General features: G+C 33.7%; 1 protein-coding gene across 1 annotated transcript; it reads left to right on the plus strand.

Annotated features, from left to right (window-relative positions):
- Positions 1-3,973: 3,973 nt before the first annotated feature.
- LOC115968434 (proline iminopeptidase) lies at positions 3,974-16,169 on the plus strand. The gene is made up of 11 exons (XM_031087831.1): positions 3,974-4,226; positions 4,512-4,720; positions 5,499-5,597; positions 5,684-5,794; positions 5,936-5,998; positions 6,121-6,214; positions 6,864-6,961; positions 9,398-9,499; positions 11,854-11,967; positions 13,965-14,039; positions 15,539-16,169. Exons 1-11 carry the CDS (start codon positions 4,088-4,090, stop codon positions 15,638-15,640), a joined length of 1,206 nt encoding a protein of 401 aa, XP_030943691.1. The 5' UTR covers positions 3,974-4,087; the 3' UTR covers positions 15,641-16,169.
- Positions 16,170-18,857: the final 2,688 nt, after the last annotated feature.

The raw sequence follows: 18,857 nt of genomic DNA on the forward strand, positions 1-18,857 counted from the left end.
TTCTGCTTCTACTTTATTCAAAAAATTCATAATTTGTCAACCAGAATCACTTGCTTGTACAAAATTTGTTTGGCATAAAATTATAGAGTATATAATATAGATTAGATTAATAAAAGACAAAAGCTGGTTATAAAAGAGGTTGGAGCAATAAGTATCCTATTATCTTGTCCATAGATTCCTCCAACCTACATTGACTTTAATACTTTAATGCAAGGCTTACATATGTTGCTTCGTAATAATTTTTCTGTTATTATCATGCCAAGAAACCAAATTGATTTTTGGTATATATGGGTTTGAACCCTAAATCTCTTATTCAATAACAAAAAACTTTACTAGTTAAATTAACTAGCCACGATTTCATGAGAACTTGAGACTCACTAAACTAATCCCTTGGGGTTGTTTAAAATAAATAGATAAGCTTTAGTAAATGAATTGAACTCTAGGATATGTAGTAGTAAAATATAAAATGGACGCTAACAGATACTACAAGCAACATGGAAGACCTTTTTGTAAGCACTAAGCACGAATCTGGTGCATCTTAGCTTTATAATGTTGGATATGGTAAATTACTGAATTATATAATTGCACGCTAACAGTGACTACAAGCACTACGATGACCATGGAAATTTTTAGTGTATCCTGAATGTAAAGAATAAAGATACATATCAGATATGATCCGTGTGTCACAACTCGCATGCATTGATTGATTTACAAAACATATAGAAGGCCGATTTTAGGGTGATATGGATAGATTAAAGAAACCTTAGAAATATACAGGCACGCATGTGATATATTGATACTTAAATAATCATCACCTAATTGTTATTCCTTTTTTCATTTAGTTTTATAAATTTTAATTTTCTTAGTACAACTTGGAAATGTCTATGTTGAGGGGGGGAACACAAAACAGGAAATGTCTACTTTAAATCACCACCTAGCTTTTTTTTCTTTTCTTTTCTTTTTTTGAAATTTTAATGTTTATAATATAAAGTATTCCTGGGTCTTGGAAAAGAGAGGCATGAACCTAATTTATTGCCAAAAAGGATCCACCAAGAACAATGGAAATTAGAAAGAATCTTTAGGATTGGCTCATATCCCAAAAAAATCAACAACTTGTTTTTAAGAAGAAAAAACAACAAGTTAATAATGCTAATTGAGTTCTTAACGAGCCTCCTATTTCACTAAGAGCCTAATTGATTTTTTTTTTCCCTTTCAATTTGACACAATACAAACTGCTTCCATATAAAGGAATTGAGAATTGAATTTATTGAAATAACTTGAAGCAAACTATAGTTCACGGTCTATGTCGAAAGAAATAATTGTCGTTCATGTAATTGCTAATTAGCTTCTTTTCATATGGGGAAAAAAAATATAACTACTATATGATAAGGAAAATTATAGAATACTTTAAGATTATCATAAATGCGTATTGCTCCCTCTCATATGAATTGTAAGTCCTATTATGAATATAATTAATAAGACCCACCATTATGTTTTTTTTTTAGTAAAAAAAATATGCGTTTTTGGTACTCCTGAAGTATTCTATAACTACTTAGAGCCAAATGACACCAAAAAAGATACAAGCCATTCTCTAAAAGGGACAAATTATATCTATCCAACCAATGTACATCTTATTTTACAAATAAAAAATAATATTCCTATAACATATATATATATATATATATATATATATATATTACACTTGTTTTCATCAATAGAATAATTCTAAAAAATCCATATAAATCATTAGAGGTGTCCGTGAGTAAGTTGGATTTGGGTTTAAGGTAAAACCGATGATCGACCCAATGCAATTGGTTTTTAAGATGCTAGAACCATTGTCAATTGTAAATATACAAGTTGTTTGCCGATTTGATGACAATACATTGCCGACTCGAATTGTTGGGGCATGGGAGTTGTGATCTAGTGGAGATCTCGAAATTCTGTCAAAGGGCAATGGTGAATGGTGCAATCTAGTTACAATGATGAAGTCCAAACCTAGTGAGAGCAATTGAGTGAGACGGTAATACGATAAACGAGAGAGAGAGAGAGAGAGAGAGAGAGTGTGTGTGTGTACTATTTATCAATCAAATCAATTTTGTATTTTAATGTTATAGATTATGCTGTGTGGATGGAGGATGTTCCACCACAGTTTTATTATGTTTTTCAAGTTGCTATAGCCGGTCTTCTTTAATGAAGCTTTCAATTTTTCTTCTCAAAAAAAACAATTTTGTATTTTGACAAGTAAAAAAAACCGTTTGTAAGTAATAAACACAACCTCTTTATATAAAAAAAAAATGACACACATTCATCCACCTACCTAGTCATTCAAAATGATTGGCGTGTCAATGAGTTGGTCTGAGTCAAACCGCTCGGTTTCTATGAGTCGTTGGATACTCCTATAAGCATCCACAGCAGTGGAGCTAAAATTTTAGCTTTTTAGTTACACAAAAAGTCACTTTATTTATTTTACCTTCTTACATTCTACAGCAATGAAGCTATTTTAACTTTTTATATAATAAAATAATATAAACACTACAATAAAATAATATTTCATTCAACCACCAACACTCAACCACAACCACTCTAAAACACATAAAAATCACTGCACAACCACAACCCCGCTGTGCCCATCAAAACCAGTGAAGAAGAAAAAAAAAAAAAAAAGGCAGAAAAATCAATGGCAAAACACAAGCACAGTGCACATTCATGGACACCGCTCAAAGAGCTTGGTGAAGTCACTTTCAAGCTGTTCTTCTCTACCACAAACCTTCCCACACAAAACCCACATAGCATAAACAATACCCACACCAAAAGCCCAAACTTTTTCCCCATCTCCCTCGTCCAAAAACTCAAAATAAGAACAACCCATATCAAGAAAAACTATTTATTTGCGTTTTTCCTCAAAAACCCAACAAATCTATAATTCAGATTGCAAAAAATACAGTTTATAAAAAATAAATAAAAAAAAAACTCAATTTTGATAACTTAAAGCTCTTATTTTTATGTAAATTTTCGATTTTTTTTGAGAACCCAGGTCGGAATTAAACTTTTTGTTTTTGTTTTGCACTGTAAAAAGTTATCTGGGTCTAAGCTGAAATTGAAGAGAAACAACAGAAGGGACTGTGGAGGAAGAAAGAAGGGTCTGTGGAGGAAGAAAGAAGAGTTGGAGAGGCAATGAGGAGAGAGACACGGAGAAAGGAGAATGAAACGCAAAAAGAATAAAAAATAAATAAATAAAGTAGTGTGAATGCAATTTTTTTTTTTTTAGCTTTTAGTTACAGTACACATTTATTTATAGATGTGCACTGTAGCAATGAAGGTAAAAATTTTACCTTTAACTCCACTGCTGTAGTGTGAATTTTTGTGTTTTGGTGGAGCTAAAATAGCTATATAGTTATTTAGCTCCACTTCTGTGAGTGCTCATCATGCATATTAGAAAATAAATAAAAGTATTTTGATAAAAATAAAATAAGATAAATAACAATAATAATAATACAAATGACATGAAATGGAATTATTCATAGAATCAACATTATAGATATCTTCTCTGAATAATGCTAGAGATACATATTAGAAAATAAATAAAAATATTTTGATAAAAATAAAATAAGATAAATAATAATAATAATAATAATAATAATACAAATGACATGAAATGGAATTATTCATAGAATCAACCTTATAGATATCTTCTCCGAATAATGCTAGAGATACAAATTTTTTTAATAAAAAATTTTATAAACTGCTGATGTGGTGAGTGATTATTAATAAATGAAAAAGTTATACTAATGGTGGATTCAAATAAAAATCAATAAAAAATTGGTCACATTAATATTTTGTAAAAATGTTATAAAATAGTTTGTGGTACTAATATTAGATAAGACATTATAGATAACTCATCCTCGCCAAAAACATTATAGATGTATTATATTAGATAAGACAGTGAATAATATAATATACGAAGAGACAGTCACAGACTCACAGATAGATAGACACAAAAAAACGCAAGTCTGCAATTGGGCACCGAGTCCATATTTTAAGCTACATTTGAGAATTGGTACCCTACTTTTGGCAGTAGCAATGAACAATGAATTCATTAGGGCTCTTTATTCCAACTAACGCCACCATTGGCATTGCCATAAATACAACAAATACTCCCGCTTCACTCTCCCATCTTCAACTCCTCCACTTTATTCCTCCATTTTCCAACAATTTCACTTCCTCAGGTCACTCTTTTTCTCTGAGTGTGTTCAATCTTTTTTTAAAAAAATTTGGTTGTTTTCTAATTAAAAGAATTATCTTGGTTTAGTTTAATCTCAATTTCTTCTTTGATTACTGTTTTCTGTTCTTAATTAATCAATACCTGTCAGAAAAAGTATCTATCTTTATATACACACATAGGCACACATGTATGTGTATTTATGTATGTATGAGGCAGCATGGTTTTCAAAATTTGTTTTTTTCAAATGGGTTTGCTGGAAAAGGCTAGAATTCAATTTGGTTTTGTGCAGGAAGGAAGAAATTGGTGCTACGTGCGCAGAGTTTTGGATATAAGAGTGACTGTGATCATCAGCTAATTGATTTGATGGAGTCTGAGAAGGAGGTTGTGGAGTTGAACAGAAACCTCTATCCGGATATTGAGCCGTATAGTACTGGCTTTTTGAAGGTTTCTGACATTCACACAATCTATTGGGAGCAATCTGGAAACCCCAGTGGGCATGTGAGTGGCAATTGCCAATATGGGTCCTTTCTCTCTTTACTTGTCTGACTTCACAATTAGTTTATACATATTGGATAATTCAATGTTTATCGTTGCAAAGTTTTCATCCAAACCAGTCTGGTGGAATCTCCTTGGACTCATTATATGACAATTCAAATGATCATTCACCTGTACTTTTAGTTAGATGATCCATTTAAGCCTTTTAAACAAGTTGCATGACCATGAAATAGGTTATGAGACTAAAAGCATGTATGGACGGTCAGGTTTTGTCTAAACTGGTTTGGAGGAAAATTTTTGTCCGTATTTTATCAGACATATGTACATTCCCAAATGGTTAATCAAATATATTATCGTTCTGATATATAGAGTTATGAGGCTTGCTGTGTGTTCAAATTGTCGTGATGAATATCGTGTGTTTCAATGGAAAATGCCTGTTGGCCAGCTGGTAGAGTGTATTGGTTGAACTATCACAATACTTGTGGCTGAAAATTTCAAGGAAAGAACTATCTTTGGCCTTTGAAGGGGACCATAATTGGGAATTTTGTTTCTCTTAACATGAGTTCAATCTATGGCACCGTTTAGAATAAATATTATTGTGAATGTTTGACCTTTATGGTTAGCACTTATTTAGCAAGGTTGTACAAGGAGTATTGTCTCAAAGAGCTTTGTTGTCTAGCTCATATCTCTCTACATTTCTGTGCTGATTTTTTTTTTTTTACCTAACAAAAGAAATAAAGAAAAAGTATTGGTTAATCTTCTTTTGAACCTTATCTTGCAGCCAGTTGTCTTTCTTCATGGGGGCCCAGGAGGAGGAACCTCGCCAAGTAATCGAAAATTCTTTGATCCTGAGTTTTACCGGATCATTCTATTTGATCAGGTTATTTTGTGAATGTTTATTCTAAATTATTTGCTCCATTGCATTTGAAGTCATGTTTTAATCAAGAAATATATACTTTCTTTCAGAGAGGTTCAGGACAAAGTACACCTCATGCTTGCTTGGAAGAAAACACGACACAGCACCTCATTGATGATATTGAAAAGCTAAGAGAACACTTGGAAATTCCTGAATGGCAGGTCAATATTTCACATCTGGTTTTTAACCTAAAAGAAATTTTTTAATTTTTTGTGTTTTTAATTGTTTGGGACGAAGCTTGATTGTTGTTGCTGTAATGGGTGGTGGTTGTAACTATGGATAACGTTATTATTGTTATGCAGGTGTTTGGTGGGTCATGGGGAAGTACACTAGCTCTTGCATACAGCCAAGCACACCCTGACAAGGTGCGTAAGCTTATTTCATTGTACATTATTTCTTTTGTTGAAAATGGTAATATGCCATCTGTAATTAAGAAATTTCTTCCCTTTATATACACATTTTGACAATCTCTGTATTTCTTTATCAGGTCACTGGCATTGTCCTTAGAGGGATCTTTCTTGTACGAAAGAAAGAGATTGATTGGTTTTATGAGGGTGGTGCTGCTGCCATATACCCTGATGGTATGTTTTTTTTTATTTTTTTTTTTATTATTTTTTTTTTTTTATAATTCTTTGCTGGTCTACTAGATTTATTGCGATTGTGTGGTATAAGCAATATAAGTTTCCTGTCAGATGTTTTCTGGAAAGTATATGTGAGCTTTAGGATTCAATCTATCCTAAGTTTATGCATTTAAATTTTTTTTTTTAACTTTTAAAAAACTTATCAAAAAAAGTATATGCATTTAAAATTAAGAATGTCATCAACACATCTGTGGAATTACTTTCATGCATTTGGAAAAATCCTTCACATTAGTTATGATAACTTTGCTTGTATTTGGTTATTCTTTTAAACATTACAAGAAATTGATATTTGCAACACCTTCCAATTTAAGATATTACATAATATTGTATGAGGTTTGGCTAATGACTATGAGGCATACTAAATCATCCTGTTTTAAAAATGATAAACCATGAGGGAGTTTTTAATTTGCTTATGAACTATACCAGCTAGTTTTGTGAAAACCCAATTTGATTTGACTTTTTTTTAGGCAGGTATGGGAGGTTTTTTTTTTGTTAATGAATTGATTTGGTGTTTTTCTTTTTGCTGGTTAAACTATTGAGAAAATATTTAATTGGTTGAATGCTTCTGCAATTTTGTCTCAATGTACAGCTTGGGAGCCATTTAGAGATCTCATTCCAGAAAATGAAAGGGAAAGCTTCCTTCATGCCTACAAAAAGAGATTAAACTCTGATGATGTGGAAACACAAGTAAGAGTTTCCTTTTACTTTATTGAAAATTTTATCTTTAAAGATTTATTAGCTGTGAGATCTGTGTCCTCTCTCAGACCACAAGAACCTATCAAAATTTGGTTTGCTGGGAATGGAAGTTTCAGAATTATCTAAAATTACAATAGAGGCAGGTCCTGCCCAATGAGTGAGGCATGTATTGAGGCTTGGTTGGACATGTGAAATTTAATATTTGCTATTGTTGTGTCTATTGAGACCTTGAGCTTCCTTTAATTATCTGTTTGGAGGCTTGTACCACATTGCTTGATGTGGTGTATTTGGCAAGAACCGAATGCTAGAAGTTTTGAGGGATGTGAACAGTCTATGCTTGAGCTCAAGTCTTTTTTCTTTCAAACTCTCCTACAATGGAGTTTGGTTCTGCCTTTTGTTTCTTGTTTTTCCCTACCTGTTTTACTTGATATTTGTAATTTTGGTTTCTGACTTTTGCCCCTTTAGTACATTTCCAGTGTACTTTGGTTGGCTATGATTTTTAATACAATTTTACGTTACCTATCAAAAACAATTATCTATTTAGAAAATTTATCTTTTACCTATATCTAAAAGTATGTAACTTTGAAGGTTTCTGCAACATGGAAAATATTTTTAAACTCCTAGGCTATTTAGGATATGTTTGATTGAAAGGATGGAAAAATTGGGGGATGGAAAATATAGGGAGATTAGAAAAGTGGGAGGAAAAAAAAGATTTTTGTTTTTCCTTTGTGTTTTGTAAGAGCAATGGAAAAGCAGAGGGATAGACTATTATGCCCTTATTGTAGTTTGAAATACTGGGGTAATGGGGATACTTTTGTAATTTTATTTTTCATGGCCATTTTCTCCCCAATTCGGAAGGAACAAAATTGGCGGGCCTGGGAAAACCCCACCATCCCCATTTTCTTTCCTCTTCCTTTTCACCCCAATCAAATAATGGAAAAATCATAATTTCCTCTTTCTTTTTCTTCCCCCATTTTCCATCCCCTCACTTTTCAACCAAAACAAACATAGCATGAAGGTGATCCTATCTTGCAGTTATGAACTTATGATTGTGAACCTGTTACCCATGTGGCTTCAATGAGGAATTATAATTGATAATCTTTCCTAACTCAATAAGTTTGGGATATGTTGCAAAGAAGGATCAAACTCAGTGACAATTCATATTACATCCAATAATCTTTTATAATTTCACGATATAATATGCCCTTCCTCAAATATGATTGTAATGGGTTGGGCATGCTGTACATTCTCTATGTACTTCTGTCTTAAAATGAAGTTATTACTTATTTTCAATTAGTAATAATGTATTAAACAAGAAAATAATTAATTATAAAAAATGATTGGAATGTGATTCTGTTGTGGTATGTTGGCATAATTGTTGAATCCTAGACACTGAATCCTAGATGTAAAAGTAGTCTTAGCTACCTTGCCTTCAATGAACCAACATACTGTAAAGTTCCCATTAATTATATATTTTTATGTTGTTTTGGTTGAATGGACCTTAAAATAACATTGAATATAAAACATGTTTAGCCAATTTTTTATTTATTTATTATTTATTTTAAAAATTACTAACTTGCAACAGAAACAATTCAATGAAGAGCTAATGAACTTCCTTGAAACTGAAGAAAGCACACCTAGAACTGTTTTCCTATAAAAATTGAGTTGCAGTTAAACTGTGGATAAGCCTAAATAGCCAAAGTAAAGATCTGTGTAGAATTCCTGAACACTTTTGATTCTGCTGTTGCATATAAATGAACTGGACTCAAGAGCAAATCTTTTAAATGAAAATTCTTTTAACCCAACTATGATGTGACATACAGACTACAGTGGATATGACATTTTGGCCTCACTAGATAAATGCTGAAAATTATGGCCAGACCTAAAAATTAAACTAATATTCATTTTTGCACAATTACTTGAAGATCTTATCTGTTTGATGGGGAAACGAACACAAGAAAAATTTGCAACTCATGTTAATGATGTTAAATAAGGTATGTCAGATTGTTACATATTTTCTTCAAAGGCCTCCCTCCTTCAAATATTTGAATTAAATATTTTGTGTGTGACACACATGGGATAAACATATCTAGCATATGTTCTGAAGCTAGAACCTTTATTTTTATATACATTGAAAGTCAACTAAAAGATCCTCTTCATAACAGGGTAGCACTCTCTATGTGCAGCATTCTTAGTGGGGTAGTCTTGAACTCTTCCTGGTTTAAGTTTCCATAGGCCTAAATGCTACAAAAGATTGTGTGTCTGTTTATTGTGGAGGAAATAGGTCTTCCCATGCACCTATTAAAAAAAAATTAAAAAAAAGGTCTTCCCATGCATTACATTTTTTTATTGAATGGTTGCTTTTCTGTCTTGTCTGTTATATTTGAAAAATCATATAGCTCTCTTAACCCTTTCCTATTCTCTTAGTATGCAGCTGCTAGAGCTTGGACCAAATGGGAAATGATGACAGCCCATCTACTTCCAAATGAAGAGAACATCAAGAGAGGTGATGATGATAAATTTTCATTGGTAAGTTGATTCAATGATAATTATTGTGTCTTTTATATTGTTCTTTGCAAACAGTAAAAGGGCAAATGCCAAGTTTGCTCCTTAAAGTTTGGCCCATTATTGAATTTGGTCCTAAAGTTACAAAGTAGCACATTTACAAGATAATCCATGTTTTTCCTTAAAGTTTGACCCATTTTCCAATTTGGTCTCTAGAGTTTCAAAATTTTGTAAAACGATTGCCTTCATTTGATTTTTTTGGGTATTTTCCTGACATTTTCGCTATGGAATAGAGAATTAACGAGTTAAAGTTTAGTAAGTAGAAAATTTTTTTTTTTACAATTCCATGTGACAATAATGAGCTATCATGATGGCCATTTGATACTTTTAGACCGCATTCACCTTTTTTTTATTATAATGTGCTTGTACACATGATTTATTAGTGTCCAGAAGGGCTTCTACACTTGGGAAAGTATCAGAAGCAACCAAGTATGTCATGAATAAATCATTTCTCAACCTCAGTGGCATGGGATGATAATTATTCTGATGTACTTAAAAGAATATTTTCAATGCTGGTATCAGATCATCCAATCCTCCTTTCAGGTTTGAGAATATGTGGCTCCAAGCCCCAGGATTTATTGATTAGGTGAGGGAGTGTTTGGAACAACTGTATTGTAGTAGGAACAACTAGTTTCAGTCTGTGAGAAGCTACTTATATTAGAGATTTTAGACCCATCTGATAGGGAGTTTGTATGAAATATTGGCAAAGGTACTAGCCAACATATTATGAAGGTATTGGTAATCTACATTATATTCACAAAATTATTTTGTGGAAGGTAGATAATAGATTCAGATTTAATAGCAAAGGAAGTCCTAGATAGCAAAGTTCATAGTGGATCCAATGGATCATTTTTTTTTTTTTTTTGATAAGTAATAAGGATTTATTGATAACGAAAAGAGAGAGACACCCAAGTACACAGGAAGTATACAGGGGTGTACATATCAAATACAGAAATTACATAAATCAAGAAAATCCAAAAAAGAAGAAAAATGATGGTTTCTTCATACTGAGAACCAGTCCAATAAGGTTCTAAAAAAAAAGAAGCTTGAGATCAGGCATAGAACGCTCATTGTCTTCAAAAAAGAAGCTTGAGATTAGGCATGGATCATTTGTAAACTGGACATAGAGAATGCTTATGATCATGTCAATTGGGATAGTCTCCTTTATTTACAACAGCAATATGAGTTTGGAGAGAAATTTAGGACTTGGATCAAAATGTGTATTTCTTCATTCATATTTTCAGTTCTCATTAATGGCAGCCCTGGAATTTTTTTTTTTTGGTTGAGAATTCGAGTGGGGTACATCAGGGGACCCCCTAACCTCTCTTTTCTTCATCCTAATTATGGAGTTGCTTAGTAAGATGATTGATTGGTCAGTAGAGGAAGGTTTTCTGATGGGGTTTATAGTCAAGGGGAGTAATGGAGAAGCCAAGACTCTATGTCCTTTGTCTTTTGCACTTATCAAAACAAAACCAAAAAAAAAAATTGCCTTTGTTTTTGCAGATGATGTGATTCTCTTTGTGGGGTAGCAATGGAGCAAATAAGAATGCTGAGAGAAAATAAGAAATGGATAATATTTTTTTTTTTTTAAATAGTTTAAAGGAATGCAAAGTATTCATTTTAGTAGACATGGCTCTTAGCTGGAAATTAAATTCATAAAACAGTTTCGGGTATTGAAAAAGTTAAGAAAAAGCTTGATGATGCTCAAGTCTTGCAGCAAATCTATGGAATAGCTTTGTGAGGAAAGTTTCATACTTAAGCTTGTTGAAAGTATGGCATTTTCTTCTGCTTTATACAGTTTCTTTTCTTATCAACAATGCATCCAGTTCTTTTTGTTCCTTTTTTTTTTACCTCATTTTTCCTGTTCTCACTTCCTTCTTCTTTTTTATTTCTCTATCATTTATTAAAGACCATATAAGTACCCTCTAAAGTAAAAGTAAAGGGTTTACAGTGGGAGATAGATACTTGATAGTAATTTAAAACTTCTCTTACTTGTGTCTCCTTTTAATCTGCCGTCGTTTAGAACAGGCACAAGAAGAAAATTGAAATTTCAAACCACCAAAGACTCTGTATATTTACTACAAGAAACCTAAAATTTTATTGGGTTTTCCACATATGGGTTATAAGTGGCATGGGTGCAAGATAAACAGTATGCAACTAAGTCTTGTAAATAATTGCCTGTAGTACTGAGGATCAGACAGATCCACGCCATTTGCATCTTATTTCATATCTTCTGAGCTGTGGATATTTGAATAATTGAAATTATGCTTTTGTTAACGAAAAGTTTTTTTTTTTTTTTTTTTTTTGAAATTTTCCAGGCATTTGCAAGAATCGAAAATCATTATTTCGTGAACCGGGGTTTCTTTCCTTCAGATTCATTCCTGTTAGATAATGTTGATAAGATAAGGCATATTAACACTACTATTGTACAGGTAAATGTTTTGATTATCACCCATACATTGTGATCATGCTATTTAGTAACTATTGAAGCAAGAGTAATCTACTTGGAAGGATGATACATGCGTAATGTTTATTGATGTGATATTACATGTGTCATGTGCTGGAGAATTGTTTGATTACCACCTCCTTATTTTTCATTTTCTTTTCATCTAAGCAATTTTAGTAGCGTATTTCTTGTGAAGCTTCTAGGGTGAATCTCTAAAAAGCCCTAATGTTTAGAAAATTGATTTAATTAACATATGACTTTTACTTATATATAAGGTTGCTTACCAACCACTTCTCCCAAACCTTGCAAAGGCGCAAGTGTTGTGCACTGACTATGAACTCTTTTATTATTTTCACTTATATCTTACGTCACACTTTTAAGATAGTTGAATCTCCCTTCTCATAATTGTTTTCATTAGTATGATATAAGTAGTCATTAAGCAAATCTATTAATTTTGTATTACATATATATTTTTATAAGTATGTTGGTTAATTCTTATCATAATGTGTGTAATAATATATTTTTTTCCTAAGGTTTTATCATTTATTTCGTGATTTTTTTTCCCTGTACATGGATTTTGTTTATCATTCCATAGTAATTTATACAAGGTTGTATTTCATATCTCAACTTTACAAGGGCGCATGTATGTCATGATCTAGATAAGTGCTTATTTTATACATGTGCCCATCTAGATAAGTGCTTATTGGATGGTAATTGGAAGAACGTTCATATGTATTTGTTTAAGAATTTCTGAAAATTGGGTTGATCTAAGTACATCAGTCTATTAACTTCTATAAACAGATGGATTTTATAATAATGTCCATGAACTGGGGGCAATGCACCCCTCTTGGACATCAAGGACAAAAGGTTATAACAAGGATATCAACTTAACAAAGCTCTAAACCCAACTAATTGGGTCAGCTAAAAAGATCTGTATGTTGCGACACCATATACTCTATGATTTTGTCAAGTGGTATTTTCTCTATGCGGCAAGTAGATATACTCTTGGCCAAGTGGCTATCCTTAATTAAAAATTTGGGTAAATTATATAATCCCCTATAGTTTGGGGTTATTTCAAATTAAACTGTAAATTAAAAAAATAAAAAATAAATAAAAATAAAAATAAAAGAAGAAGAAGAAGAAGAACTTAAAACCATTACTTTTCTTAAATCATTTCAATTCACGCTTTTCCTAAGTCTATATTAACTACAAGCAATAGAAACTCACATAAAATGTAGCTAAAATCTATCCAAACACAAAAATCCTTCCATGTGAAATTATAAGACCTCTAGTATACTATATGAGAATTTTGAAATTATATAATAATAATAAGTTATTTACTTATTGTTATCAAAACATTCACGGTAAAGAACAATAAGTTATTTAGCTACACATGTGCGCACACATGCATGCATGTGCATTTGCAGGCACACACAAACCTACCCCCACACACCCACACCCCTGTAGATGTAGCCTCTTATTATCTGATAGTACGATTTAAACCTAAGACCTACTCACCTACCACAACCACAACTACTCTTTGCCACCACAGCCACCTAATCAATATACTCTTCTTGTTTCTTCTTTTTCAAGCAATAGTGGACCATATTTTTGAGGGAACCTTCCTACACTCCCTAAAATATCCCTTCCACTGGTTCATCTGAGATGACCTCCCTCTTTTAAAAAAAAGTGTCACCTGGCTATAGTGCCAGTGGTACTTCAACCTGCTGATATGCTGCCTGTTGGCCCTGTTCTCATAATTTAAGCTTTTAACATCCTCTGTTATTAAGTGCTTGCAATTTGATCGAAATTTCCAGAGTTTGGTTGTAAAGAGTACTCTGAGAATTGTTGATATTGCATTGTAGCAATATCTGTATCTCATGTGCTATCATATAAGTTGCATAAGGTATGCCTTCTGAGGATTCAGTAGAATTCAAAGTTTGATGCCAAATGAAAGGAACTTTTCACTCTTTAATTTTGCAGGGAAGATATGATGTTTGCTGTCCAATGATGTCAGCATGGGATCTCCATAAAGTATGGCCAGAGGCAGATTTTAAGGTAAGAAAACTACTCAAGACCATTTATCTTGCTTGATACCAGTTTCTTTATCCTCTATTGCAAAGAGCACTGGTCTTTGATGTTTGGACAATCTGGTCAGGTTCTACTTGTTTTCTACAATTTGAAGAGATAAGGTAGACTTTTTGTCAATCTGAATAAGCAGTTGCTGTAGGCGGACTGCCCTAGCAAGTTTTTAAAATGTCAGTATATGATAGAGAAACATGTCTTGCATATGTTGCATAATGGCGCCCTGCAATTTGCCTGTAGATAATCTTGTGGTGGCATTATGCAGTTTCAGACAGTGCAGTTACAGAATAGAAATGCAACATAGAAAAAGTGCAAACCAAATGCCCTTAGTATGTTACTTAAAAAGTTTCTTTTGTCATCTGGTCGCATCTTAAATTTCTTTTCCTCATTGATTGTAGTAAAGCCATCATGTTGTATTTGTCTGTTAAGGAGCAATTCTTAAAAGCAATTGGTGGACTTGTTTAACATTTTGACTAACCCTTGTGGTTAAAAACAGCAAAGGATTCTAATAAGTTTGGATCTAGCACAGGCTTAGTACTTTTCAATCCATTTGTTAAGCATATAGAGATTTTCCTTTCCCAAAATAGATAGGGTGCTCTCTTTTTGGGCCATCCCAAATTTTTTGGAGTTTCCAAAAAGGAAAGCATCCATCCATTTAACTTCCCCTATTACCTTTAAATTTGAGATCACATTTTCTCAAACTTTAACCCGTCCTCTTAGCCTGCTTAAGGGCATTTTGATTCTGTTGTTTACTTTGTTTCATTAAAATGCATTTTGTAAATGCCCGTCTATTTTCAGATGAGGGAGTAGACTTTGGCGGTGTATGATGTTATCTGATTATGTTATAATTTAGCTTGTGTGTGATAAAACCAGAAAAGTTTCTCTCGAAGTATATGTGGCCGTTGAGATCATCGATTTCTTTAAGACCTAATTGTTATGAGGGTGCAGAATATTAAGATAACTTATCAAATGATGCAATAATTCTATGCCATTGCTACAGAAGTAGTGCACATATTAAGGTGTGGATAAGCAGTTCATAGTCAACATATCTTCAAGGAACCAACTGTCAACTTAAAATTATGGGAAAATTTTCCTTCATTCCAAGTGTTATTTTGTGTATAAACTGGAATGAGGTTGCAGAAAGAGGCATCATGGCCTTGAACTAAGGCCGTGGTTCTACATAAGTTTAGTATGCTTGATGGAAAATCCAAATTTTCATTTATCTTTTTTCCTTTCTATTTAGTATTGTTTTCCTCTCATATCCAAGTACGAAAAGTAGGGCAAACTGTTTAGAATTCTTCATTTGCAGATACCCTGATTAACTCAGGGAATGGAGCTGTTGTTATTAGTTAACGTCTAATTACTTGCTTTCAATGTTTCATATATGCCCTTGGAGTTCTGATTCCCTCCCTCCCTCCACCCCCCCCCAAAACATAAATAAGCAACATAATAATTTGCATCACTGTCAACAGGTTGTCCCAGATGCTGGACATTCTGCTAATGAACCAGGAATAGCTGCGGAACTTGTGGCTGCAAATGAGAGGCTGAAAAACATCATCAAGAATGGACTTTGAAAGGACTTGCACATGAGAAACAAGCTTCTTGTTTGATGTTCCTAGATGATGACATCTAGGAGAAATAAGGTTTCAAATAATTGAAGCCAGTTAAGAGGAATATAATGTATGTTGGGTTTAATGTGTTTTGAGTTTGTATTTAAGATTGTTTATTGCTCTGCATTGACACTGCCCCTTTCGCTGGAATGAAGACCTTGCTAGTCAACAGAGCAATGGTTTGTCCATCCCAACTGCCTTATTTCTTGAAACTCGTAATTTGTGGTTCCATACACTGCAGGAATGTGCAGGGGCTATAATTTTATTCAAAATTATTGCTCGGCAGCAACCAAGGTGAGCACAAGAAATGGTCATTTGACTGATGGAATTGATGTGATCTCTTGAAGATGATAATGCATTAATCTTTAGCCTTTGGTAGAATTGTGTATTGCAAAATGGGGCTTAAGGTGGTGTGTTTGGAGTCTTTGGACTGTACCAAAGTTACAGATATGGAAATTATTTATCTTGGAATAAAGTTTTATGTTCATATGAATTTATTGTTCGGTTAGAAATTTGGTAGTAATCATGTGAGCTGGACTGTGAACTGAATGGTATTACTGTTTTTGTTTCACCAAAACCACTTAAATGGTTGGCATGCCCTTTGCTGAAAGAAGCACTATGGCCAGCGAAGCAGTACACCTCTTTGCCCAATCGAAACCTAAGGAGCTGAGGACTTTTCTCTCCACTTGCGATGGTTTTGCTGCCATTAGTCCTTCTAAAGAGGATGAACTATATATAAAGGCTCACTGGTCTCACGCTTTGAACGTGAAAGTTTTGGCCCCTGTGGAACCTAGTGTGACAAAGCTGATGATCTTATTAGAAAATTACCTTTTGATGCGGCAATGACTATTAATATCATTGGCTTTGTAGGGGGTTGTGGCCACTTTGGCATTCCGACTGGGTAGTTGTGGAAGTTCTTTCCTTGATGAAGCAGGAAATTCATGCCTTGGTTGAGGAAAAAGACTACCGACTCTTGGCTCCTAAGTTATAGACTTATAATTATGCTAGTCCTAGATTTTTTAAAAGATGTCTGTTGTGGAATAACCGTGGTGACAGGTCCTCATAACCTCTCTTGGGCCATTGTTGGAGATTCTAACAATGTCCTGGAGAAGATAAATATGGTGGTCGTAATAAATGTACTAGAAGTGTCTGTACATATCAGGATTGCAACAAAAAATTACCTACTCAAAATATGAAGGCTGCCGGATCTAACAAGAAAAAATTGGTGCTTATCAAGAATCTCTATCAAATGATAGACCATGCGTCTTTTGGACAAAAAATTACATGGTAAAAAATGAAGAGGTGTTTTCCTTAAGCAAGACTTCCTCTTTTATCACTGTCCACTTCTTTTGAACCTTTTTCCCAATGCTGGTCAAGCGAGGAGAGGTGATTTCCTTAAGCAAGAATTACTCTTATCACTGTCCACTTCTTTTGAACCTTTTTCCCACTGCTGGTTTGATCAGGCCATAAATCCACTGGGAAGGTACTTGGGCTTTCCCATCAAACATATAGGGAGAGAGAGAAATGATTCAATTTTGAATTTTTGATATAGAAAGCAAGCTAAGTTGGCAGGTTGGAAGTCTCATTGTTCTCATCAACTCTACCTCTTCAACTGTGATTAAAAAACTAATATGAGTACGACATTTCTAATAAAGTTTGCGGGACCTTGGCCAGTGTATGTGTTTGAATTTGGATTATGAAGGCATTGTGCTGCTATGTGATGAGTCTCACATAAGGCTTATAGTAGGTTGATATGAGCTATATAAATTGTTACAAACAGTTTCAAATATGGTAAGTACTTTGCATCAAACTTTTACTCGGGTGATATGAGACGGTCCTATGAGACATCTTTTTCACAAGTAGGACTTATATATGTTGTGAAAGGGATGTCTTATAAAATCGTCTCATAAGATAATTTTCTTGACATGGGGATCCATTGCTAAAAAACCTAACTATATCCCCATTCAGTTTAGATGCTACTCTTGGGAAAATGATTTCCCGTTCAATTTGAGGAGAAGATATTTCTAATGGGGAATAATAGCTGTAAAGAATAATCGATGGGACAACATATTGTTCATGTAAAACAACCCAACATATTTAATCAGGAAAATTAGGTGGCTACAAAGGAACGTCTTTAAAGAACAACGTTGATCTTCTATATTAGTTTATCTACTGTGATCTAATAGTTTTCATTTTTAAAAAAGCAAAACAGTAACATTGACATGAGTCATAATCTCTCTTCTTCTATTTTCCTTTTATTTTTGGGACATGAGTCCTAATCTGATTCTTAACTTTGGTTACAAACACCACACTACCACAGCGTCCTTAGATTCTTTACAATATTCCTACTAGGGGCACACCAGAAATGCACATATATGTTTTTTTTTTCTTTTTTTTCTTTTTAAGAGGTTTGATATTTAGTTAATTGTTAATGTGGGGTCCAATAATTTGTGGCCCTGGCCCCTTTTTACATTGGGGCCCAAGGCCCGAGCCGAGAATAGGTAATAAAAGCCCAGATAGTCTTAAGACACAGCCGAGGATGATTCTATCCTCGGCGTATCCGAGGTCTCCCTGGAAGGAAGGGCAAAAACGGTATAGGAACAGTTTGGGAAAAAATCTGAAAATATCTAGGTTAATAGAGAAAGGTACGATGGAAAGTATAACAACCAAGGACAAAGGAAAAGATGTCCTTACTGCCATTCAATACTCTGCACCTGACAGAGCCATACTCTTCAGCTTTTACAACCACCTCCAACCACTCTAGGTATGGGCTGATGGGACAAGTATCAGCCCTGGAAAATCGAACCCACACGTGGACGTTGGATAAGGGATACAGACTAGTATAAAAGGAAAAGTAAGCGATCCGGGGAAAGGGGCTGGGAAAAATGGCCAAAAACCAGAGCCTCCCAGCCCGTCTCCAGAAGAAAGACTCCTAGGGCGAATACGATTTAATTATATATGAACACTACGAAAAATCCACTGTCTGGTGACGAAGACCTAGCCTTTCAAACCCACGCTCTATAAATGATATTGTTTGGGCCTTTTTACGTGCGAACCCAACCTTATTATGGGTCGTCACAAATCGTGTCCTTACAGTTAATATAAACCTTAAACTCTCACTTAAGTTGCAATGTCCTCTTGTTATTATTATTATTTTTTTTTTGGTTGGCACATTTATATA

The sequence above is a fragment of the Quercus lobata genome, chromosome 11 (genome assembly GCF_001633185.2).
Source record: "Quercus lobata isolate SW786 chromosome 11, ValleyOak3.0 Primary Assembly, whole genome shotgun sequence".
NCBI lineage: Eukaryota > Viridiplantae > Streptophyta > Magnoliopsida > Fagales > Fagaceae > Quercus > Quercus lobata.

Excerpts from the sequence above, each read along its gene's own strand:
- LOC115968434 (XM_031087831.1), top strand. The coding sequence starts at position 4,088 with ATGAATTCATTAGGGCTCTTTATTCCAACTAACGCCACCATTGGCATT. Across the intron at positions 4,227-4,511 it reads CAACAATTTCACTTCCTCAG|GAAGGAAGAAATTGGTGCTA; the intron begins GTCACTCTTTTT and ends GGTTTTGTGCAG. Across the intron at positions 4,721-5,498 it reads CTGGAAACCCCAGTGGGCAT|CCAGTTGTCTTTCTTCATGG; the intron begins GTGAGTGGCAAT and ends CTTATCTTGCAG.